At 45.9% G+C, this 26,822-nt stretch overlaps 1 protein-coding gene across 4 annotated transcripts in view; it reads left to right on the top strand.

Annotated features, from left to right (window-relative positions):
* The window catches only part of LOC144124611 (glutathione synthetase-like), a 47,194-nt gene extending 22,073 nt beyond the window's left edge, over window positions 1-25,121 (top strand). For all 4 annotated transcript variants that reach the window (XM_077657403.1, XM_077657402.1, XM_077657405.1 and 1 more), the window contains exons 7-12: window positions 1,250-1,408; window positions 7,457-7,523; window positions 14,222-14,413; window positions 18,886-18,967; window positions 23,713-23,902; window positions 24,783-25,121. In XM_077657403.1, the coding sequence (XP_077513529.1) occupies window positions 1,250-1,408; window positions 7,457-7,523; window positions 14,222-14,413; window positions 18,886-18,967; window positions 23,713-23,902; window positions 24,783-24,906 (814 nt within the window). In that variant the 3' untranslated portion in view covers window positions 24,907-25,121. The remainder of the gene's footprint in view (window positions 1-1,249; window positions 1,409-7,456; window positions 7,524-14,221; window positions 14,414-18,885; window positions 18,968-23,712; window positions 23,903-24,782) is intronic.
* The last annotated feature ends 1,701 nt before the right edge of the window (window positions 25,122-26,822 follow it).

Genomic DNA, 26,822 nt, shown 5'->3' with positions numbered 1-26,822 from the left:
GCCGCGTCGTACCCTCACATATGATTCCACCATGTTGCACCCTTTGGATGATTATGCGTTTGCCGGTGGTCTAGATCTTTTTAGAATGAAAGCAGCTCTCATCTACTTCTCTCTGAACCTAAGGACTGCCACATATGACAGACAAAATAGCGCAACAGCACACAGGGACAAGCAAGAGCACACAGTAGGGCTCATGTGCTCGTGTGTGTTATTGCTTGTCCCTGTGTGCTGTTACACTATTTTATATGTCATGTGCTACCAACAAGCCCGAACTGCCACCTTAGTTGCCACAAAAGCCTCACTATACGGCTTGGACTCTTCACTTTTGACGAAGGCTCTCAGGCTACCGGATTCATTTTTGGGCCCAGCAGTGGGATAGTCTATATAGTATACTATTTACAGCATGCCAGACTTCTGAAGCTTTAAAGTTCCGGGGATGCTATACTAGTGCTCTGCTATGCAGCCCTAAGGCAGTACCTGTGGCCGCACAACTGAAAAGGACAGTACAAAACCATTAACGGTAGCTTGGCTGCTATCAACAGACCATCAGCATGACTGTGCTTTGCAGGGCTGGTGTCACCATTTCACCAGCATGGTTCTGTGCAACTTGGCCATTTCCCGAGCTACAGCAATGGTCATTGCCATCAACATGTATTCATTGCTATCAAACTCCAGTATGTGACCACTTGCTGGCTGTTGGTGCAGTCCAAAACAAAGGAAAGCATTAATGAGATATTCGTGTTAACATGTTTGAAAGCATTTAGATGCTATGATTTTTGTGATTCTACTTCATAAGCAAAAGCCGGAAATCTAGTTTTGCATGACAAAAACATTGTCTAATTGAAACACTACAGGAGATACTCTTTGTTCTGGTTGGGGTTTTTCGTCAACTCCCATGAGCACTGACCAGGAATTGAGAGTGCAACGAACTTTCGATAATTTAAACTTGAAGTGTTTGATTTTTCTGGTGTTCAAATTAAGGGGTGCCTTTTTAACACACATGATGTTGACAGGACCAAAACATTAGTTCGAATAGACCAGATGTTCAAATGATGACCTTATACTATACTTTGTTATAGCTGATGTGTTCATTTAGCTGAACAGACATACGGGCTGTTGAAACATCTTCAGAGGTTGTGCTTAGTAATGTCATCGCGACGTCCGGAGTAGTTTGTGACAGACTGAGTGAAGCAAGCCATGGACTTCAGAGAAGCATGGAATGGCACTGACCTCTGTCCACTGTTTCCAGGGCAGCTATTTTGTTCGTTGTGGAAGAAGTGACATACAACGTGTGCGACCAGCGCCAGCTGGAGTACGCGATGTGCAGGGTGAAGATGCACGCCACTGTGATGCGCCGCAAATTCTCTGAGCTTCATCACTGCGAACTCAAGGAAGGCAAGCTGTTCGTGTGAGTCACTTCCCAGCTACTTGCCATGCTCAAAAGATTGTCAGAAAATGGAAAGAACTGTCGAAAAATTTCTGTCGGCTGTATTTCTCTGTCATTCGAGACCCTGCAGCAGAACATGCTAGAGCTGAAGAACAAAAATAATTAAAAAAGAAACAAGCGGACTGGACAGAGCTGACTTCCAAGTGATTTTGTTATTGTGGATACAGACCAACTTGTGGTCTTATCACCCTGCAGTAATTTTTATTTTGTCTGAAATGTGACGTCATAGGCGTCCTTCCAAAAAAATTGCATTCTCGGCCCAGTCATCCTACTGAAGCAGTGCTAATGCATGCATCATCAGCCTTTACGATGAGCAAAGCCTCTATAATTTCCCTCTATAGTTTATCATTCACCGTCTTTGGGACTGCATTCCTTTTAATAACGGCTCGCAAGGCTTACTATGGCACCTCGTGCAGTGTTCCTGCAGGTTTCATTGTGACCTTTTTTAATAGATGAGAATGTAAGAAGTTCGTCATGATTTCTTTCTCCTTTCTTCCTTTTATTTTTAATATATTTCTTCCTATTTGGCAATTTTTTTCTTAACTCTTAGTGTCAGAGATCAAACCTCTCTGACTGTTATTAGCAATTTTTTTGGAGTACATAACATCACTGCAAATTGCTCTGTTATGACTGCAATGTTGTCAAGTGCTTAGCTGGACAAATGTAGCTTAGCATTGTTAAGTTTTTTATATTGGGACCTACCAACTCTCACAAATTTTCCGGGAGAACTTCAGTTGAACCAAACTTCTTGATTGTTTTGATGTGACCTTATTTCTTCCGAAAGTCTTCTCAAACTTTATCTGGAAATATTTTCTCAGAAACTATCACGCAGTATTGGCATACCATAATCAGCAGTACATGCTTGTTCTCTAGCTGAAAGCAAAGTGACCGAAAAAAAAATTATTTTCGATTTATTCACTTTTATGATGACCCACTAGCTAACCTAAGGAGCTGATGCATATTGCCAACAAATTATTTGAGAAAAGCGAAGTTCGAAAGTTCACTTTTTTTTTCTTCATAAAGCATGTTTTTGGTGCTGATCCCGCAGCATGGGTGTTGCTTGTTAAACTTGCTGTTGCTTTAGTGTATTTCTATTGAGCGCTTGGGGTGCATTTACAGGTTGTTTGCCTGTTTTCCTTGCAATCGCTGAAAAGGGTTGGTAGAATAAAAGGCAGACACAAAGGGTCTGACGTCGAGGGCATGACGGCCATCCAAAACCGTCAGTGTCTCATCATCGTATTTACACGATTGTAAGTCGGCTCCAATATAATTCGTCCCCCCCCCCCCCCCCAAATTCCGAATTACATTTCCGAAAAATAAAAAACTTCCGAGGTTGTTTAAGCTTGGCCCGGGATAGTTGAACGCAATAGCATTATGCAGCAGCCACCTTTTATCGCCAGCCGTTATCGGCTGCCACGCGCGGGCGTGCCCGTGGGCACATTCCAAAACGAAAAGGTATTAGACACTAGACTACTCGTCCACACTTAATTTGCACCATCGTCCTCACTAACGCTGCCGTCGTGATCGCTGCTGTGGTCCCACAGCACGTCGTTCTAACGTCGTCGTCCAGCGAAATTCCGCATTTCGCAAACAGCCACATCACGGCATCGCGTGGAACAGCTGGAATTTTTCCTCTCGGCAGCTGCCACGCCTGTATCACCCATTGCGAACGTCGAACTTGCGGCCCGGCGTGCGGCTGTTCGTTTCTTCGGCGTAAAAAATGGCAGCCATCTTGAATGTAGCTGTGAACGAGTGCCGGCCGCTTGCCGGACCTGGAGCACAAATGATGACTGCTTAAGCACTACATTAAAAACTTGTGAAATGCGGCTGGCAGCAGTCGAATGCGTCAGAGCCAAAGAGAAACTACGCCTGAGCGGCGTCAGCTCTTCCATCGGCTACCGACACTCCCCGGCGCCGCTGCAGTTCCGAGGGGTGGTGCCGCCTCAATTGGAACAGCAGCCCTTCCATCAACTATCAACGCTCCCTTGAGCACCGAGAACGCATTTGAAAGTAAAAAAAAAACTTGTTGGATGCTTAAGCTTCCCTTATAACGCGATTGCGTTATCGGATCGGGCCGCCGCCGCTTATCAGCAACCGCAGTCAGCAGCCACATGGGGGGGTAGAGACGACAGGAAAGAAGTGCAACTTTCAACTTTAAAGACGGCAAAAGAAGCCAGGCGCACTTATATATCCGCTGTTATGCAGAGACGAGCTACATGAAACAGCGTCAACCTAACTTTTTGCTAGCTTCTTGTAGCCACTGAAGAGGTAGTTGGCCAGGAAAGGATCAGTCTCTTCAAACAGAAGAATTCGGAGCCAGTCATAGTAGTAACGCACCTGTCGCCAGGATTCGGATTTCAGAACCTTGCAGATCCTTCTGGAATGGCCACCGAAGAGTAGTCGAATTTCCCAGGGCATAATTCTTCGTTTCATGCAGTAAAACAAAAACCGAGAGCGGCAGGTTGCGATGGCAATTAGGTTCACACACAGAGTAGCAGCAGCTTGCCTGTGCTGATGACAGAGTAAAGAGTCGGTAGTAGGAGATATGTTCTTTAGTAAGGCTTTCTGACGGGCTAGTTGGTACGCATTCATTTCTGAAAGGCTGTGCGCTAAAAAGACGTTCACAGGAAAGGGGGGGGGTAGAGACGACAGGAAAGAAGCGCAACTTTCAACTTTAATGACGACAAAAGAAGCGAAGCGCACTTATATATCCGCTGTTATCAAGAGACGAGCTGCATGAAAGAGCGTCAAACAGCCTTTCAGAAATGAATATGTACCAACTAGCCCGTCAGAAAGCCTTGCTAAACCACGTGTGGGGTGCCAGTTTGCTGTTTATCGATAGCCGCCATCGGCCACCGCCCGTGCACGCGGAGAGGGTATGCCAGTTTTGCGCGTTGACATGGCAGCTGCTCAAGGCCAGCACCAAGAGCGATGCGACGGAGCTGCGCAGCAAAAATGCAACTACGCTGTAGCATGCCCGATATCTCGTTTGTCTCGCCTTTACTTATAGTGCGATGCTTTCGTTTCAATTGTAAGTTGACCCCCCTCACTTCGGATTTTCAAATTTAAAAAAAATAGGTCGACTTACAATCGTGTAAATTCACTGAGCTCACATTAGATGAAAGGAATGCCCACGGTACTAAGTGCTCTGCTAAAGGTTGAGCATCATTTAAACCGTTGAACTGGTGCACTGTGCAGGCCATGCACCTGTTTTCGAGCCCTGTTCATTTTAGGAATTATGTGATGTATGGTTCTGCTGCACATGTTAGGTGTGTGTTTCATCGCACATGTTAGGATGCTGAGGAGGGGCTGCAGAGAGTCGATTTTTAGGCGCCCCTCAGTCTTCAGGCTGTGTGTAAGCCTCTAAATCAGAGATTTTCTGAACCAGCCTTCACCAGGCAGATTATCCTTTGGTCCAATTGTTCAGATTAACCTTTGGTCCAATTGTTGAAGCATTGACGTAGCTTTCAGTGGCAGGAAGCGATGTTTAGTGTTGCTAAAACTGGCACTGTGCGGTGGGCGCAACAGCTGTCTACAAAGAGGCAGATGTTGTGTTCTTGGCCTACTAGGTTGTTCCAAGACTTAATTAAGCAGCTTAACAAAAATTCTGCAGATAACCACGCTTCTCGATTGGACCTATAGGTTGGAACCAAAGCACATTCTGCAAGCATTGCACAGGCTTGCTTTTTCCGATGATGAGAGGCCAAAGAAGCTCTCTTTCTGACTATTTATGCTGGTGACGAGCAACACAGATATAAATGCCTTGTTCATTTCCCACCGTGGGACTTGTCTTCATGACACACCTGCGCTAATATGACGGGGTTAATTCTTTACTGTGATATCGCCCCAAGTTTCTTCAATCCATTTGTTTACAGCGTTGAGATTCACGGCACAGGTCTCAGCAATGATTGTATTGCAAAACATTTCGTAGCGGTCTTTAAAGAGCTGCAGCCAGCCGGAGCCACTGTGAAAGTCTGGTCTGTTGAGAACAAAAGCAAAGTCTTCTGCTTCCTGCTCAATCATGGGGCTGGAAACAGGAATGTTTTGTGATCGAACATCGAGGAATCATTTGTACACTCAATTTGTGCCTCAATGTTATACATAGCTGATGCTGCAAGTTCCTGAACGTCAGCCTTGTTTGTCAAAATGGCGTTCAGCATGCTTCTCAGAATCTTTCACGCTGTAGCAACTTCGGATTTCTTTTCACCTCATTCGACTCGCTCGATCCATGGAAAAAAAAATTGGAGGGGACACACTAGCTCCGCCTTGAGGGTATGACGCGATAGCGTAATGGGTTATGGATTCCCTACCTAGACCAACTTGCTACTCTTTTTTTTATTTATTAATCCTTCCGGGATTTTTTGCTCACAGCCAATGCCTTAGATGCCGCGTGAATGTGATGCTGCTGATTCTACGTAAGGTGTAACGGACGCGCGGAGTGGCAAACCACATAGAAGCGCTGCCAGGCGCCTTGCCAAAACGCGCGGGACTCAAGTTGCAGTCGTAGTTCGTCGGCACATCGTTCTCGACAAACCCAGTGCCACGAATGCCAGCATAGCTTCCGCGCCGTACGAACGGGCAGCAATCCGCAAGCTTCATGGTGAACGCGCCGCGGATGTGCACTGCGTTGTTTGCCACTCACCGCGTGATTCCTGCGTCCCCGCGGGCCCCACTGTGCCCAAACGAGACGAGCGGGAGGCGCTGCCGTCACGCGCTATCTGTCGGGGCAGTAGCATACATTGCAAGGAGGAGGGAGTGGTTTTAGTGGGCGCCGCCTGATGGCGCTACGTGTGCCAAGCAAAGAGGAAAAGTAGCGGAAACGCACTTTGCCACTCGCTTATCTGCGACTTCTGTAATTTCCATGCTCATAATTACTAATGTACACCACAGTACACGTCTCTAAAGCACCCTTCTAAGACAACACCGTATTTGCTAGATGCGCCCTTGTTCATTCCAAACCATCGAGCTGGCGGGGTGGAGTGGTTAGCGTGCTCGTCTCTCTCTCTCCGGAGGCCCGGTTCGATTCCCCAACTCGACCAATTTCCTGTTCGGTTTATTTATTAATGCTTCTGGGATTTTTCGCTCACTGCCAAAGACGCCGACAACAACACTGGTTTTTCTGCAACACGGGGCCCTTAATGCTGTCGCGTTAAAAGGGCACGTTCTGCTATCTTGCAGCTGCCATCACGCATAAAAAGAGACGGTGAAAGCCATGCGAAATCAGCAATGGCAGCAGGATGCGCCATGTGTGCAGGCACATCCGTGGCATAGCTGGTGCAAAACACCAGAAGCACATATTCTGGTTGCCTGGCTACGGACCCGCCACCTACTGTGTCATGAAAATCAGCATTGCCATTGGTCAGCAAGCGCTACGTAGCACCTGCAGGCCCATGCAGAAAAGCTAGCCTTCGGAGATTTGTTGAGGGAAAGCGATCATCTTAAATCGACCAGTATTGTCCAAAGTTCGATTTATAGATGTGAGGGCTAATTTTTTTACGATGTAGCCGTGCATTTCGATGTACATTCACGTTGTAGCTTTGCAGTGCTGCTAGGAGATTGTTCGATGTAAAGGATAATTTGATCTGACAGAGATTGATATATTTGGGTTCGATTGGATTGCCATCCTTATAATGCCATTTTCACCAACATCACACCAATAGAATGCAGTATATTTTGGTTTTACAATTAGGCTTTGAATGGCATTATATTAATTCGACATGTAATAATGACTAACCGTAGTCATACAATGGGTAAATAATATATCATGCAGTCCTCGCGTTTGCGTAGCAGAGATGCTGAAGTGACAGCCATATTTCTGGCACTAAAGCTAATGTTCTGAACATTATTAACATAACGTGAGATGGGCTGCTGTAGCCGAACCCTCAAGATGCTGCTATGCTTCAGCTTTTGGGTGTCTGTGTTTTGTGCAGTGGCTGTGATGTGACTACACATCACTGCAGCACTATTGAGAAATGTCACGTTGCTGAGAAATGCATTGTTCATTTGCAGTGATGGTATAGAAATTGCCGTGGTCTACTACCGAACAGGATATGCCCCGGACCAAATGGACGAAAAGGTGAGCCAACTCTTGATGTCACGCACTTTTTAAATGCAAAAGGCACATTCCAGGCAGTTGTGATTTTGCAACTGATTGTCTTGGGCCCAAACAACTCTCTGTATAGAAATACAGTAGAGAGCCCCGTTGTTCATGAAAATGAAGCGAAGCTGCCGGGAAACGTAGTGAGAGCTGTACATTGCTGACCAGTGGCTTTTTTTTTTAGTTTCTTGTATGCGCAACATGTTTTTTCTGAATTTGCAAGCCTTGGTGGCGTTCGCAGTCTATATGCATGCGCAGAATGTCCGAAACTGCCTGCGATGTCTCTCTGTCTGCCTGAGCAGCTGTCAGTGCAAGGGAGGGAGCAGTGAGAAAAAGAGCGCATGTGAAGCGGGCGAAGTTGAAGCACATGCACTCTTCTGCACTGTTTTTGCAGCGGGCACTTTAATGCTGCACAAAGCTTGTCTACTTGAATCTGGAAATAGCGTCTTTTAAGGTGCAGACAGGTGTGTAGCAGAAACCAGTTCTGGAGCCAATCCATGCAACAGCATCTCGTACAGCACTGCCTGTGCTCCGTCTGCCATATAATAGTTTTGTTTTTTGCACCTGCGATCATTCGCACTGGCGTATTTGCAGTGATGGCACTGCACTAACAGCTGCAACAAAGTCCGCACTGCTTGTAAACGTGTGTGGCACCTGGAGCCACCGAACAGCATAGCAGTTAAGTGCCGATGGGGCGACTCTGCAGCATTGGCCGCCGTGCCATTATTGTTCTGTGCACAGTAAACTCATGCTGTGAAAATGCCGACACGGGGTAAACCACTCTCGCAAGAAGGCATTTGCGATATAATATGCTGGAATGCGGCCACAATAGTGACATAACAGCCGAGTTCATATTACATGGTTTTTCATTAGAACTGAGCAGGGACTGGCTGATCAAAACGTGGCTGGGAAAATGCAACCTCGAGAATTGTAACAGCGGGAATTTTGCTGTAATGCACTAAAAGTCCCTGTTATACGACTCAGAAATATACACGCCTCACCTCGTACGACAACCGGCGAGAATTGCCTGGCATAGAAGAGGCTTGTGGTGCCCTTTAGTGATAGATATTGTGCTATGCCAGGTATTCCGAATCTGACTTAAGATTCTTTGTTTTTTTGCCATTCACTCTCATCAAACAAAAAAAAGATTGACTTTGTTATTTTAATCTCTGTCCCTTTCCCCCTTCCTTTACTGTATGGTCCGAGTGTCATCTTCTGTATGGGTGCTACAGTGCTTTTCCTTATGTAGTATAAGTACTACTTGTAACTAGGGGTTGGACTTTTTGGTTTAAACTAAAATTTAAAAAAAATCATAAAAATTCACGTAATTTAATTTTCTAAAATCAGTTTTATTCGAAAAAGGTCAGTTTCTTGGACATGCACGCCTCAGCCAGCTGGCAATTAAGTAGAAGTTGCACTCAGTCATCGGAGAAAATCAACAAAGTACACGTGGTAGGGGCATGGTGACGTGGTCGTACTGTCCAAACAAGTAGTGCATTTCTCAGTTTCAGGCATTGCTCTGCTACCTTACACGCCTTTGTAGTCTGGGAGGTTCCATCTTCATGCCTTCTGCTGATCACTAGCTTTGGTCACTTGCTTGGTTAACTAAGTTTGCCGATTATATGTAAGGATACTGATGCAAAGCCATCCAGAAGATGGGACATTTTCTGCCTACCGCAGTGGTTTCATTACGGCCATGAACACGAAGACCATGTGATGCCCCCTTCTCACTTATCATCATCCTGACCACACCCACTGCAGGACAAAGGCCTCTTCATATCTCTCCAATCAACCCTGTCCTATGCCAGCGGCAGCCACCCTATCCCCACAAACCTCTCAATCCCATACGCCAACCTAACTTTCTGCCGCCCCCTGTTACGCTTGCCTTCTCTTGGAATCCACTCCGTTACCCTTAAACCAGCGGTTATTTTGCCTCCGCATAACACGTCCTGCCCAAGACCATTTTTTCCATCTCATGTTGACCTGATGTCGTGATCTTGATGGATTTTGCGCCATTTGCTTTCCCCAACAACCAATTTATTATTATTATTGAAAACTGTTGCATCTGCCTTTATGCCTTGTTTTCAAGGTATCTACCAACCGGGAAAACCGGGAAAACTGGGAATTCTCAGGGATTTTGGATAATCAGGAAAAACTCAGTGAAAGCTCAGGGGATTTGTGCTTATATCAGGGAAAATTAGCTGCAGTTCTACATAAAAGGAACGAAAGTCGCGATAATGCTGCCTCGTGTAAACAATGCGGACTATCATTGTACTGATTGTCCAGTGCAGCAATGCGCATCCTCTCCTCAGCGATCGCTGGCCTCCAACATTGTGCTCTCAAGTGCAGCATCCCAGCAAGGCAGCAAAAAGCTTTGCGGCGCTTCCAGTTTCGAAGCGTGCTGCATCGAAGGCGGACACATTCCCGTGCTTCCCTGGTGCTGTGGCCGACGGCAGAGCGCACGCTTGCTACGGTTCGCACGTGCACTGTTCGACGGCCAGCGGCCTTTCCTTGTTTTCTTGTGTTTCCGAGTGTACAGCTCCAACAAGGCAGCAGAAAACGTGAGAACTTGCGATGGTCCCAAATGAACACTTCCTCCCTGTGCATCTCCTTGATGGAAGCGTCCATTTCTGCCGCAGGGGGTGCACGCGCGTGATGCAGGCGGCGCAGCTTTGAGAGAAAGGGAAATAGTTTCGCGTCTTTTCGCGGTCATCGGACGCTAGCAAAGCAATAAATTCTGTCCATACTTAGCTGCGCTGTTTTAAACCGACTTAGTTTTAATGACTGCTCTGTACGACCTGTAAAGCATGACGGCCTTCAAGTGCACTTTCGTCCGGGACTCGACGAATGCGAAACATTGCGAGTTTGCAGCCTGGATTGGGCCCGTCAAAAGTGACCCGAGTGCAGCGTACTGTGCGCTATGCAGAAAGCAGTTTTCTGTCAGCAACATGAGAAGAAGAGCGGTTACAAGTCACGCTAAAAGAAAGACGCACCGACTAGCCATTACCGGAGTCGGGACACGTTCTGTAGCCTCATTTTTGACACCGCCGACCACCGTTGTGACCAATGCCGGGCCAGTGCCGTCAGTTTCTGTGCATCCTTCAAGTTCTTCAACTACTGCGATGGACATCAAACCCGATCGTACAGCAAAGGATATCTTTCAGCGTGACTTAGAGGTCATATACGATGAAGTGATGTGGTGCCTCAGCACTTTTACGATGTACACATCACTCCATGCTGCCACGGCATGGGCTTCTCTGTTCCCTTTGATGTTCCCATCGTCAGCTACAGCCAAGAAAATGCATCTTGGCAAAGACAAGGTAGGATATACTATTGTCTATGGCCTTGCACCTTTCTTCAAGAAGAGCCTTATGTCGGAAGTAAGCCAAGAATCCCACCTCGTCGTGGTGTTCGACGAATCGTTATCCAGAGTTGCACAAAAAGAGCAAATGTACGTGTTTGCTTGTGGTCGGATGCAAAGCAGAGCGTGAAAACGCGCTACTTGACATCATGCTTTCTGGGGCGCACGCGAGAGGAAGAATTGGTGCCCGCTTTTAAAACTTCCACAGGTGGACTCTCCCGATCAAAAATTCATCAGACCTCATTCGATGGGACAAATGTAAATACAAAATTTCTCCGTGAGATCAAACAAGAACTTTGTGAATCCAGCGACGGCCGTCGTATTCTCGAAGTTGGTTGCTGTGGCCTTCATGTTGTGAACGGTGCTTTCAAAACCAGACACGCGGCAACAGGTTGGCAACTCATGGAATTTCTTCGTGCTTTGTACAACTTATTCAAATGTGAACCTGCCCGACGCGCTGAATACGCACGCATAACCGGGAGCAACATTTACTCTGTGAAGTTTTGCGCTGTGCGGTGGCTTGAAAATGTTCATGTAATTTCAAGAGCTATTGAGATTCTGCCGTACCTTAAAGTGTTCGTTGAGTCGTGTCGAAATGAGAACAACCGACCGACCAGCTCCAGTTACTGCGTGGTCGAAGCAGCAATTCGCGATCTTCTGCTGTCTGCAAAGCTAACCTTTATGCTTGGCATCGTGGAGGAACTGCAGCCGTTCCTGGCTCTGTTCCAGACCGATTCGCCTATGCTTCAATTTCTTGGTGCAGCATTGCAGAACTTTCTACGATCGCTAGTGAGTAGAATAGTAAACAAAGAAGTAATAATGGCGGCATACAGTCCAGTGAAGTTGATCAAGGTGGACATGGACCTTACTGCGAACGTAGTTGCAACACCCAAGGTTGACCTTGGGTTTGCTACAAAGAATGCGCTCCGAAAGGCCCCGAAACTTTCAGATTCGGCTATCCTAGGGTTCAGAAGGAACTGCGCCACTTTCGTGAAGAACTGCGCCAAAAAAATCGTGAAGAGGTCACCGTTTAGGTTCAAGCTGGCCAGGGGACTGTCATATCTGGATCCCGCTTGCGCGCTGGTTCCCAGTCTCGGGGAACGGCGTCTAAATGATGCACTTGAAGTTCTAACGGAGCACCAATGGATGACAGGAACAGAAGCTGATCGGGCGATGTGGTCCTACAAGCATGTGTGTGATGTCGTTTCTACCGAAGGACTAATCCCAACATAAAAACGTTACAAGGGTTTATTCGATTGCCGATGGCAGCGGACGAGCATACCGACGCTACGCTCGTCTCGGTAGCGGAAGGTATACTAGCAATCTTCCCAGCCGGGCAGCCTGTTTTTGTAGCCACTGTCGGTGATGCATGCCTCGTGTGACGCAGCGGTGGCACTGTGTTTTATCGGGAACGCAGTCCAGCGTATGGCCGTGTTAGGCTGGGCAGGATGATAAGAAAGCGGAGGCTGCGCGGAAATATGTGCAGAGTGTGTCGCCACACATGTATGCTCCCTAGCCTCGACGCAAGCGGCATTGAAAAATTTCAATAGGAGCACGCATCAGCTGGATGCCCTTTGGGCAGGCATCTGTGGTTCGAACAAAGAGCTGTTCACATTTGTGATGGTGATTCTGTCTCTTTTGCACGGAAATGCGTCTGTCGAGCGGGGATTTTCTATCAACAAGGAATGCCTTGTTGACAATCAGAAGGAGCAATCTTTGGTCGCCCAGCCAATCTTGTATGATGCCGTAATGTCGGCAGGAGGAGTTGCCAACAGCAGACCAAGAGGATGCTCCAAATGGTCCGTGGGGCGAACGTACGGTGGAAAGAGGAGCTGGAGAGGACGAGAGCAGAAAGGGCCGATGCACTAAGGAAGGAACGGGAAAGGAAGCGTGCCGCCGCTTCTGTGAAAGAGCTTGAGCTGAAAAAACAAAGTGCTGGCTGACGCCGAGATGCAAGTGTCCCTCATCCAAACGAAAATAAACTCTCTAAAGCAGTGAAACAACACTGAAGCGTTTTGCACGAACTTGAGGTTGACTTTCCAGTGTTACTTTGAGCTTTGTCGCTCTTTCGCTTCTCCAAACTAAGGTTTCTATAATCTGCAGTTCGTCTGAATAGACTTGCTGAGAGAGAATCGCACTTGTGACGCTAAAGTTCAGGTCCCAAGCTAATTGCAGTTACTATGAGTAGATCTCACATTTGAAAATATTTGTTTCCTCTTACATCTTTCTTTTAGTTCATATTTGAAAGTGTTCAATTCGATTCGAAGTTTGTTTTAGCATTTTTTCGAAGATATTCGATTTGTTATGCATTTTACTAATCTCTCCCCTTTTTTTAAAATGAAATAAACACTACTCCTTACTATTCAAATAGGATTAAATCATTTTTTTTTAACATGCTTACTGGACAGTGATACCATCAGGTAGCTTTGTGTCAGCTGGTTTTCACGTAAAACAAACTACTGTGTCTATCAGGGAATTTTACAAATGCACTCGGGGAAAACCTGGGAAACTCAGAGAATTTGGAAATGTCAACTTGGTAGACACCCTCGTTTTAAACGCTGTCCTAAAGTTTCATTGCTGAAATCGACGACGAGGTGCTCTAAAAAAATTGATTTGTGAACTGCGATAGCATCACGTTGTGGGGAAACGCTCGTATAATGGGCTTTTTGTCTCAGTTATATTTTTCTTCTGCGGAGCAGATTTCGTGATCACTGTTTTCTATTTTGACCCTTTTGTTTTGTTGCACACTTTGTTTTTAATATTGTCTGAAATTGTTGTATTCAAGACATTCTTTGTTTTTTAGATTTATGAATTTTAAATTTACGCTATGAAATTTTATTCTCATGGATATATCAACAGGCACTGCATCACAAAAATTGAAAACCAAAATTTATGCTTTGTGAAAAAAAGTTCAAAGATTGTCTTGAGCTGTAGCTGCCAGTGGGAGGAACGCAATGAATGTTGAACCAGCATTCTACCACATTTTCTTAAATCGGCAGCCTTTTCACAGTATTCATAAGAAAAATATGTATTGTAAACCAATTTTCTGAAGCTATAGTAATGAAATTTTGTGAGAGTAGTCATAAAGTTATTTCTAAAAATGGTAAAAATTTCATGTAAATACATAAAAAAAAATTAATTTGCTAAAAGCCACATCCCCCCCTTAAAAAGAGCCTTTTTAATGCACTTGATGCTGATAGAACCGCTGCCTCAGTTCAAATAAACCGTTAATTCGAAATTTAAGTGAGTTTGAAATAGCAAGGTTGTGTCCCCAAAGTTGTACCTGCTGCATTATTTATATTTTGGCACAATGCAGGCCTGGGAAGTGCGCCTCCGCATGGAACTATCGCTGGCCATCAAGTGTCCCTCTGTGCAGTACCATCTGGCAGGCACCAAGAAGGTGCAGCAGGTGCTGGCCCAACCGGACGTCCTCGAGCGCTTCTTCACCAACAAGGTGAACATCGACCAAGTGCGAGCCACCTTCACCGGACTCTACTCTCTCGACCTGGTGGGTTTGCAGCCCTTGTGTTCTTGTGTCGGCACAAAACGAAAATTCTAGGTGGCCATGAATGTTCAAGATAATGAATGCCGGCCAAACATAACCGGCTTTTGATAAGTCTGACTCAGGAAAGATTGAAGATTTGTTTGAATTAGATGAAATTTGAATTAACAGGAGTATTTGTACACTTGGTATTGTCAGGACCAAGGCAGTGGTTTGGATAAACCGGATGTTGAATTAAGCAAGTTTGCACCAGTGAGAGTCCATTTTGTTTCTGCTTATTTAGTTTGTATTTCAAACAAAAGTATAACATTCTATACCTTTGAACCTTCATATATGACTGATATTTGCCAAATAGTGTGATTATCACACCTGAAGTTATTTTCTTTCTTTCTTTTTCGTCTGCTTGTGCAGTTTGTTATGTTTGTTTGAGAAACTTGTTGCTGTTAGCTTAAGAGTGATTTAAGTTAAAGGAGTATAATCAAAGTTTTGATTGCACGTTTTATTCTTTGTAATTCTGCATAAGACATTAAATATACAACCATCACTACCTGGTCATTTGCGTGTGACCGCTAAATATTTTATTATTGGATTTTTTTGTTTGTTTTGGTTTTGGTTTCAACAGCCGAGCAATAGCTATGACTTCAAAGGTTAGTGTAGGTCACGGGAACCATGGAAAAAACTGCGATATAATGCTCTTTGTCGGCTTAATTTGCTACAGCACTAAAGCCAGCCTGCATCAAAAGCCCATCGTCAGCCCATCTGTATGCTTCAAAGCTGCTTTCCTTTGCGCGGTTGTTCCGGCCAGAGTACTCTACATCATCACTCGGGATGGGCTCCCATAAACATCTATCGCCATAAAAATATAAAATAAATGGTGGTGTATCTCTGCCACTGGACTGATTGTTTTGAGGAGGTACAGATGCGGCGAAAGCAATCCGGAGCACGCATTGACATTCCAACTTTTCTCATGCACTCCGTAGAGAAAATATGAAGGTTTTTTGGGATTATACACCAGCGCACCAGTGGCATTTGTTATCGTATGCACGAAGTACATCGTAGTTTTCACAAGGTAAAGCACAAGAGGAGATTTATCACTGAAGCATGCTTGGTATTATGACCGCGGGTGTACATTACCCTTTTGGCTTGTCAGATACTTGAAAAATGTTCTACAGAAAATGAAGAAGTCTGCTAAAATACTGTTATCGTGTGCATGAATTAGAAAGAAATCCCACTCAACAGGGAAATGGTTGCTAAACTGTTGCTTCTTTCATGTAGACTTCCTTTTATCACTGTGGACACGATGTCCCTATCATTTATTACAATTCAAAAACATGGCTGCTGCTTTCAAGGCTGCAGTAAAGAGACATGCAACAAGCATGTTTTGCTTTAGTGTAAGTGTTTGCCACAGTGGCTTACAGTAAAACCCGGTTATAACGAACAGTGTGATTCAATGCAATTTGTTTGATATATGGAATAATTCGATATACCCGAACCCGCTTGTAACAAACTTTAGTACCAGAGTCGTTATATATGAGCTTGTGAACACTGGAGGGCAGATGTGCCAACGAAAGAAAAACTGTGCCACTCACCATGAATTCTACTCCAAAAGTGGTTTCTTGGCGAGAAATGTACCTGTTTGCAGTAGGCAGTGATTTTTTTCTTGTACATTGTGTTAGCTCCATCAGTGAGAATCGCATATTTGAGACATGACATCCCATTTCGCTTCCCTGTATTCCGGAGCAATATCATCACAGCGCATCGGTAGCAGAAACGGCTTCACGAAGCACCGGGCGACCATCTTCAGGAGGCGACTCCTCGGTGCCACCAGGCACCAGCACACTGGAAGCAGTTTCAGAGTCCAACAGGCTCGCTGTCACAGCTACATTGTCAAACAATAAAAAAAAATCCTTGAAGGCAACTGCTGTTGGCAAAGCATCTGGAACATCGGCGAGTTCTTCCCACAGCACACAGCGGTGTGCTGAACAGTTCTTGGCATGAACCCAGTTACGCCATCCGGATCCATGCCCAGTTATCCAGGAGGAGGTAAATCTTGCACCCACTCATTGCAAGCTCCTTGGAAGGGCTTGCCGCTCTTTCGTAGTCATCTTGCAGGATGAAGTACCGTAAAGCAAGCACGCAGCAACGCAGGCACAGGCAGAGTCAGGAAAGCATGGAAGACAACGATGTCTCGTAGCTGTCGTAGCGTTTTAGGCTGCCAGGCTGCCTTTTTCTCCCGAAGCCTGCACAATAGGCCTGTAGCTGCCCACACTTACTTGATCACGTGGTAGGCGGCTGCCGAATAGGAGCACTGCAAAGCAAGGCTGGCCGATGGCGCGGATATTAAAGGGTCGCTTCCCACTCCTGCCTTTCACGGGTTTCACTGAAGCATTGCTGGCCAGCGTGATAGCCCTGAGACTACCCGGAGTTGGCGCAGCAGCCCGTTGGCGAGCATTTGGTGACCAATTCCGGGCGGTCACAGTTCGATATATCCATTGTGTTGTGTGTTATAAAAAATCTATTTTACATGCATAATTCCAAAACAGCTTCCAAGTGTTCGATATTAAGCATAATTCCCTCTATCGGAATTCGTTATATTCGGGCTTGAAATGGTATTTTTTTATCCTTCAATACTTCATCATTTAGGTTTTTCTGACATTTTTTTTGCAGTCCGAGGAAATTCAAATTCAACTCTAGTTACATTAGGGGTGTGTTGTTGATAAGAGCTCAACGATGTCACCACAGTGGGATTATGCGTTAGTCTTGAAACCAGTCAGAATAAATTATTTCTCTGTTGTTTCGTTGATCAATGCGAATTTTCTGATCTGTAGCCTGAGAAAGGCAAGAAGCAAAATGCCTGAACTTCCCATTATGCCCTATACTGCTGTGGTTCTCTTCTCTTTTTCTTTGCATCACTTCACGGCACTCGGTCCGTTAAACTTTTTGCGATTCTGACTGCATGTTTTGGTCGCTTACACAGAGCTATGGTAATTAGAGCAACGTTTTCTTAAGGTGTGTCTGGAAACTAGGTGAAAGTTTTCCTTTGAAGTTTTCCTACTAACACTCTTTCTTTTTCTTTTATTTGAGCACTGTCTAGCTGTGTAACTGTGGATTGGTTATGTTTAAACCAAGGAGGTAATGAAGCAAACACTTCCTGCTCCACTGTCGAGCAGCTTGCTATGTCAAAAAAGCATTTGTGAGAGGATCTTGACATTGTCATATAGCAGCCAAGAGGCACAGACAAATGAGACACAAGAAGACTAATATACCCCCGCCACACGGCACTAGGGTGCGGCTATGGCTTTTTGGATATCGGCTTGTCGGATAGATAACTTGTGGGACTTGTTTGCTTTCAAAAGTGGCACCGATGCATAAGGCTGGCGTTAACACAGTGGAACAACCGTTTGCAACGGCACTAGTCATAGGTTCTCCAGATGTCACTTTCTGGGGCTGGAGTGGCTTTATGATGGGAAGGTAGGTAACGGAGGAAGAGCTGCAGCAGATGATGCTAAGCTCGTGGGATTGGGCTGTGTTCAGTCCTTGGGATGTCTCGGCAGGGCATGGGACTAAGAATTGCAGGGGCATACGTTATGCCTTGAGGCTACTTGAGGGCATTCTTTGTCTGTTGTCATAATATTATTCGGGAGATTTTGCTGCATTTTATGACTGATAACATACACCAGTGGTGTTTGGTTTGTTGATGGCAGCCATTTTCGTTGTTCTTCATAAACTGTGTCTCACGTGGTTTCTCATGTACACTGTAAAGAACAGACATGGTGGCCAGTCGTATTGATGTGTATGCACATATGTCCTCTCAGTTATTTAAGCCTGCATTATTTAAGCCTTGCAGTCCTGAGGCACTCCGAGACTGGCTTTCAAGGGGAGACGCTTTATTCCTTCCTCTCGCATAGTTTCAATCCGGATTCAAGTCTTCAGCTACAACTTAGCCTCTCCCGTGTTGATAATGCTTGTAGCATTCTGCAGGAATGCAGTTTGTAGTGTTTTTTCTTCACTGTCCGTGAGTAATGCCATCACAGAGGAAACACATCTTGTGGAAAAGAAGGCAGTATCATGCTCTCTTACTTGCCTTAAAAAGAGAACAATGTTGATTGCTGCAGACGCACAACACGGATCCAAATCATGCAACACACTTCAGCATTGCACATCTACTGAACTTTGTCCTCCACACAGTAGGAAGCAGTCATCATTATGTCATGGCTTTTACAACCACACCGTCTTCCAGTGTGTTTTTTAAAGTCATCACCCATCTAGACAAACATTCTTTGGTGCTAGAAAAGAATATGTGCACCACAAGCGATTTCGGTTTCAAGTCAGCTTAAAGATACCGAGCTAGGTGATATACTAGTTAAATTAGGATTGAACTGCAAATAAGGAAAATGGATGTAAGACCAGTGTCCCCACCTCAAGGCAGCACAGCCCATATAAGTGACAGTGGCATGGCATTTGTTCTGTTTCTGCAGACTGCTGATGGAAACAAGGCAGCCAATGAAGCCATTGCCAAGCCAAACAATTTTGTGCTAAAGCCACAGAGGGAAGGTGGAGGTGAGTGCCCTTTTATTCCTGTACCATTACAGCAAATGTGGAACCTGGGCGTACAGGAAAATTACTATTCACCTCGCACTCCATTGTTGTCTGAGGTCATCTTACCCCATCGGAAATCCTTACACTCTTGATTCTTGATAACTCAAACGGGGCCAAAAGTTAGTTTGAATAATGCAGAGTTCGAATTGAGGGGACACTTTTTTAATACAGTCCGGTGCTGATGGCTCGAACCAAACAAGCCAAACGTTCAAGTTGAGCGAATTAGAATCGGCAGGAGTTCATTGCATATGCTATCAATATTGTAGAAAGTCTATCAGGGACCTCTGAAACTTTCTTCGAACTCAGTTGGGTCATTCGCTGTGTTCTATATAAAACCAGAAACAAATCATGAGAATCCGAAAAGTGGAAGTTCTCATAGTAGCCACAGCAGAGTCGCTTTTAGTATGTGTGAGAAAGATGAACCCATCCTAAATTTAGTATACTCCTCTTGCTTCACGTTCACCATATTTTTTAACGCTTGGTGACAATGGCTGCATTGTCAGGTGGCTGTGCTGGTCTAGGTGCAGGGTACTGAACGACATGGTGTTGTCACGTCCGGGTCCGAAAAAACACCACTTGGTGAAAAGTGTGAATTTCAGCATGCCCTACGCTAAGATCAGTTTTATAGCTATTGTGTAGGACAGGCTAGACCTCTGTGTGTAGCACAAAGCATTGTTGTGCTAGAATGTGACCAACATCAATCTGTTGCAGGTTGAATTTACCTGGCAATTCAGAGCCTTGTGGAGGCTAATAGAGCATGGAAAATACAGCAACAAGGGAACTCAGACATTTTGGCAAGAATATCTAAGCTTCCTAAGCAGTGTGACTCTGTGATATGAAATGATGCATTTTACCGTATAAACACGTGCAAGGGCCGCACTTTTTTTTTTTTTTTTCAGATTCAGGGGTCGATTTTTATGGTGCGGCCCACATATGCAATGTGTGAAATTAATTTTTCTTTGTTTTAAGTAAAAAACAACACACCAATCAGGGAATGAGCAGCACTTATCCCACGCTCAGCTGTCAATCTCCGAGTCTTCAGACTCCAAGCTGGTGCTGTGCTCCAGTGCATGCTCGTCCCACAATAAGTCGTCTTCACTGCCATCCAAATTTTGAGATCCCAGTTACCTTGAAACTGCAGGATACAATGTCCATAGACATGGAGTTCCACGCTTACAAGATCCAGCCAAGCATAGTCGCGAGCAGGGTCTGTCAGTATCTGCTCGTGCTAAAATTCTGATGTGCTGAATTCTCTTCTGTTAAAAATCAATTACTTGGTGGCATTTCATGAAAGAAAGAAAGCAAACAGCACATGAAAGCCCAATGCATGCATAGTTGACCTACAAAAATTGGGAGCTGGTGAACCGATGCCGGTATGGATAGCAGGAGTTTGTGGAGGAGGGAAAAAATTGTGATGATGATGATGACCGCAGCCTTGCACGCTATATGTGGGTGGCGCCTGAGACCTCCTGTGTGCTTGCATTTCGAAGGCTATTCGCACTTTGGTCGTAAAAATTTTCGGTGCGGCCCTAGCAAGGTTTTTTTTTTTAATAGTATTTCCTTCCGGAAAACAGGTTGCAACCCATATAGTGGCGCAGCCCTTACACACATTACCCCCCATTAAATCCCCACTGTTACTTCGTTTATAGCTGTCTTATGCTAATAAAAGTAGGAAAGAAAATTATGTCATAGTAATTGATCACCATTTGCTAATTGTTTGTTTTTGGGGGGTTGTAATTAACCACTGAAATAAGTTTCATTTCTGACTGAATTGTAATTGTAATCGGTTGCCCCTTTTCTGCAACATATACAAGACTAGTTTCACTGGGCACGTGCTGTCTTGTTGACAAGCCTTGTACGTGTGTTAGTGTCAGCTGGTTTCAGATGCCATACTGGGACAGGAACCCAAATTTGCTGTAGCGCTGTAATGCAGGCTGCAAACCCAGCACAAGAGTGTGCCCACATGCCAATAACCAGAACCACCATGCACCTAAACCAACTCGCCCAACTTTCTGCTCTAACCAGGGAGCAAGGAAACATCAAGGCTAGCTTACACAGCCTTAGGAAGACAACCTGTGTTGAAACCATTCTCCTGTTCAGTTGTTCTGACCCTCACTTGTTTCCCACGAATGAGATTTGTGCACATATGCACATGCTCTCTCCTCATCTGGGGCATTGAGGGACACGTTCCCACACTGCGCGGCATGTGCTGGATCAACATCCTTGACTACAGTGTTTACACGATTGTAAATCAACCTATTTTTCAAAATTTGAAAATCCGAAGTTGGGGGAGTCGACTTACAGTCGAAACCAAAGCATTCCACGATAAATAAAGGCTAGACAAACGAGATATCAGGCATGGTAAAGCATGGTTGCATTTCTGCTGCATGGCTCCGTCGCATCGCTCTTGGTGCTGGCCTTGAGCAGCTGCTATGTCAACACATGAAACCGGCATCCCCTCCTCGCGGCGGCGGCCGATGGCTGCTGTCGATAAGCAGCAAACCCCCCCACTCCCCACACGTGGCTGCAGATTGTGGCTGCTGCATTCACGTTCTACTCTTAGTAGGCATCCTCCAAGATTTTTTTTTTTACTTTCAATTGTGCACTCAGTGCTCAAGGGAGTGTCGATAGTTGATGGAAGGGCCGCTGTTCTAATCACGGCGGCATTGCCGCCCGGAACGGCAGTGGCGCCAGGGAGTGTCGGTAGCTGGCGTAAGAGCCGACGTGCTCATGCGTAGTTTCTCTTTGATGTTGATGATGATGAATTTTTATGGCGCAAGGGCAGCTTTAGCCAAAGAGCGCCATAACACAAGGTAGTTTTCATTCCACGAGGTACGACCAAAGACCCCTTTCCCAAGCATTTCACCCGAAAGAAGTGAAGCGCCAGGCAGTGCAAAGCTTGTATCCATTGCAACACCGGTGAGTTTCTCTTTGGCTCTGACGCATTTGACTACTGCCGGCCACGTTTCACAAGTTTTAATGTAGTGCTTCGTCAGCCGTCATTTGCGCTCCGTGTCCAGTAAGTGACCGGACCTCGTTCACGGCTACATTCAAAATGGCTGTAATTCTTTACGCTGAAGAAACAAACAACTGCTCGCCGGGCCGCAAGTTCGACATTCACAGCAGGTGATAGAGGTGTGGCAGCTGCAGCGAGGCAAAATTTTCAGCTGTTCCACACGATGTCGTGATGTGGCTATTTGCGAAGTGCGGGATTTCGCTTCATGGCAACGTTAGAATGACGCGCTGTGTGACCACAGCAGCGATCATGATGGCAGAACTAGTAAGGACGATGGCGCAAGTGTGGACGAGTAGTCCAGTGAATAGTACAGTTTTGGAATGTGCCACGGGCACACCCGCGCGCGGCAGCTAATAGCGAGAACTAGTAAGGACGATGGCGCAAGTGTGGACGAGTAGTCCAGTGAATAATACAGTTTTGGAATGTGCCACGGGCACACCCGCGCGCGGCAGCCAATAGCGACTGGCGATAAGCGGCGGCCACAGGATAATGCTATTGCGCTCTATTATCAAAGGCCAAGCTTAAACGACCTCTATGTTTTTTGTTTTTGTTTTTCTGAAATGGGATGCGGGGGGGGGGGGATGTAAATACGGTATGATTTTTATGGCCAGGTTTAATGCTGTCATGCAGTGGCACTTCCTTTATCCATGCATATAACCACCTGAATTGTCTGTACATATCTTAGTGTACCTTAGCACTGAAGCAAGCAAATTAATTACTATTACATACACCTAAGAGCAGTCATATGGGTCCAAAGAAATCTCTGCAGTGTAAAGAAGAAGATGACAAATTCAAAGCGGATGACTCATAACAAAGAAGAAGACGGCCCTGCGTTTCAGCCGTATTGCTAGCCACAAATGTCTGTGCTCGACCTGGCTGACCTTGGACTGTTTTTGCCATTGCTCCCGCCCTCCCAGTTCCTTTCAATAAAACCCCATCTTGCAGCAACTTTTTTAAATCCTCGTGCTTGAGAAATTAGTAGCCATGGTGGCTCCGCGGTTATGGTGGCCGGCTGCTGACCCAAAAGATGCAGGTTTGATCCTGACCGCAGCGGTTGCATTTCGATGGAGGTGAAATGCAGAAGCCAATGTACTGTGCGATGTCAGTGCGCATTAAAGAACCCCAGCTGGTCAGAATTACCTGGTGCCCTCCACTGTGGTTTCCCTCATAGTCCGAGTCTCTTTAAACCCCATAAGCCCAAACCCATGCTTCAGATATTTGTCCTTGTCTGTGGCTAGAATCAGGGCAAGTATTTCTTCAAAGGTGTGGGTTTGAGAAAGGTACGAAGCTTCCTTTCTAGCTTCTTATGACTGTGGTCCCCCTGTTTGAAATATACTCCTCCTTGGGAGATTACCCTTACTAACGGGTTCTCTAAGTTTTCAGCATCTGGGAACCCTCAACCGCCTTCTCTCTGTGCCTAACCCGCATGCAGAAAGGGGCACGCAGATGCAGAACTTCTAAAAAAAATATCTAAATTCGGTTAGTAATGACCAGCTGTGTAGCGAAACAGTCTGCAGTTAGCATTTAGAATGTGGTTAGCCCGAGTATAGAACGAGTATAAAGTGGAACCCATTTCGAGAACTCATTCCTAAATTATATGAATAAGGTTGTCATGGCTGTGTACCCATCGTTTCATGTCACCTTGATTCGCTGTGGCCTCCGCCATGTATATGTCATGCGTACCATGCAGGCAACAACGTGTACGGTGAGGAAGTTCGCCAGAAGCTGCAGGCCCTGGGTCGCACCAAGGAGCGCGAGGGCTACATCCTGATGGACCTCATCCGACCACCCATCACCCCCAACTACATCCTGCGACCGGGTGGCAAAGTCACAGCGCACAACGTCATCAGTGAGATCGGAGTTTTCGGCGTCATCCTCGGGTTAGTGCAGATGCGTGCAGTGCATGCAAACGAGTTGATGCCCCAAGAAGAATCAGTTTGTGATGCTGCCATGCAGGCCTGCTTCACAGTGCATATTCGCAGTGCATGTTTACATTTGCAAGTTGGGCACTTTAACACACAATACGAGAGTAGACTCATTCATCGCTGTGAATGCAGCTGTATTGGTTGTGCAGTGAATTAACACACTGCTCTCAGCTTCGCGCAGTAGGACCCCCATAAAAGGCTGTGAGCGTAATCAACACCTTCCACCACTGCATTCATAACTAAGATGAACTTGAGCACACTACATGCACTCCTGCCTCTTCAGCACAGTGTTATCCATCCTAACTGTCTACCTGTGCATGCTTTTGGACAAGAGGGAAATAGCATCTGAGAGGGTGAATTGCACAAAGGATACAGACGCAAGTTTTTCTCAAATTGATAAGGTTTCAGTTAATCACCTCGGGAACTGGCACAGCTTCACTCTCTCAGCTCTCACTGATGGTAGCAGTCAAATCTTGATAATGTGAACTTCGTGGGAATCGGAAGTTGTTTCAAAGTGCATGAAATTCAGACTTAAGGAAGCCCATCTGGAACATGACACAAATGCACTGCGTTGTGTGGGTAACAGCATTACAGATGAATCAGCTCGCACTATGGGCCTTTTGCGCATTCATGCAGCTGCTCAGCATTGAGAACAAGTGATGGACTCAATGGGGGAGCAATATGCTTGACAAACAGGCTGCTGTTTCAATGATAGGCTCAGGGAACATGATCGTGATGTGAAAAATACGAGGGATAGGAGTTGTGTGCGTAGCGCAAATTTATATAAACATCAACGTGGGTGTGCGCGTTGTGCTTTTCTTTCCCCACGGCGCAGTGACCAAGACGACATCATCGAGAACTACGAGGCGGGCCACATTCTTCGATCGAAGACTACCGGCATGAGCGAAGGAGGCATCTGTGCCGGTTATGCCGCCCTGGACACCGCCTTCCTAATCTGAGGGGCCACCTAGACGCTTCCATTTTGTTATAGTACTTACACATTAGGAAATAGTCATGAGCATTATGCGCGACATGTATGTAGCTAAACCTGAGGGACGATTTAGAGAGCTATATTTTATGGGAATTTATTATTATATATTGTTGCTTTTTGTATTCACTTCGATTTCGCGGACGCATGTTGTTATATAAATGAACGATTCGTTATTTCCTTGTTTTTACCGTCTCTTACTCCTTTTGCAGAACGCTGCACTCGCATTCAGCTCTGTGCAAAAGTGCGGACATGAGTGTGATTTACACGCACACGGTGTGAATCAATTTTAGGCCCTTTTTGCATTCGTCGGATCAGCGCTGCTGTGCTGGGACGCTAAAGGTACGAACACACTAGCGGAAAAACGTGCGATACGCTGGTGGCGGCACTACACGCTGCAAAAGCTAATGGCCATACTGGCGGCGAGGAGTACGCCGGCATGGCTCCGCCGCCGCCGCTGGAATAACTGGTAGTAGCCAAGAGATTGTGGCACTGACGCTTGCCACGTGGCTATGAAAATTCGGGACCCCTTCATGGCCCCTCGGTGGTTTCCCCGCTCCGCGGCATGCAGTAAGCCACTGAAAATGCTCCTCGACACATTCTTTGCACGGCAGATCAACTGCTGCCGGGGAAGGTCTCCCCGCAAGCGTATTGGCACCCGCAGCGTGCCGCGCGTTTTTCTGCCAGTCTGTTTGTGTCTTCAAGAAGTTTTTTGATGACTGCCCATCGAAGCTTTTAGGCACATTTGCGGACAGCGATTGAGAACCACATTTTTGTGGGTGCGACAGCTGATTAAATTGCTGCAGACAACCGTTTGGTCTAAAATGTGACACTCGGTTCAAGCGATTTCAAGCCAAATTATTGAAATGGTGCTCCCAGTCAAGTGATTTCTTGGGGTTTCTCTCAGCCGTGCACTCTCCAAGATGGTGTCACTTTTATGTATGAGCAACTAGCCTCCGCAAGCGAAGTTATCCTTTTTTGTTCACTGGGTGCCAACACATAGCTAGGTCAGAAGTATTGGTCTAAAAGTACTCATACGCTCACCAACACCGGTTAAGAATCTTGTCCGTCCGATTTTTCATGTGCCGACACATAGAACACATAGATACCCCGAAATTTGGTCCGGTCGCCCTCGAATTTGACCGCGCCCAACACGGTACTGACCTCCAAATTTGGCTTACCCACCCCCGAAATTTGACCTTGGCCGATTTGGACCCAAATCGACGTCCAGCCATAACTGACCGCCCCCAGCATGGTGGTGGCCTCCAAATTTGCCCCACCCACTCTCGAAATTTGAACTTGGCTTATTCGGACCAGAATCGATGTCCATACGTAATTGACCGTGCCCAACAAGAAGCCTCCAAATTTGGCCTGGGTCACCCCCGAAATTTTAACCTTGGCTGATTAGAACCACAATCGATGTCCAACCATAATTGGCCGTACCCAACACAATGGTGACCTCCAAATATGGCCGAACATTGCCAAAAAAAAAGCCAGTGCTTTTGCACTATAATAGGTTTAACCGAGTTTAAACCCTAACAATATTTCGTCGCAAGCCACCGCTGCACTTTGGCAGGTCTGCGCGGGTATTGCCTTCGCGGGTCGCAGAGAACATCACACCATGCTCTGTGCTTGCACCTGGTTATCTGTAGGGTGCAATGACGAAGGAGCGGATTTTAATTTCGACTACACCTGGTGTGTCGGCAAACCCGCCAGTAATTTTTAAAATTGGCTTTTTGAAGAATAAACCGCTTTTACCGGAAATTGATACTAGTAGAAAAATTCAGCATAGGGCGATCCGTTCACGCGCTGATTGTTCTCAACGTGGCAGGCGTGCAAGCAGCTGGCCGGCACCTGGCGCCCTCAAGACAATCTGCGCATGCATAG

This window comes from Amblyomma americanum, chromosome 3 (assembly GCF_052857255.1).
Source record: "Amblyomma americanum isolate KBUSLIRL-KWMA chromosome 3, ASM5285725v1, whole genome shotgun sequence".
Taxonomy (NCBI): domain Eukaryota; kingdom Metazoa; phylum Arthropoda; class Arachnida; order Ixodida; family Ixodidae; genus Amblyomma; species Amblyomma americanum.
The sequence above is the reverse complement of the archived record's forward strand: the minus strand, read 5'-3'. Positions and strand labels throughout refer to the sequence as shown.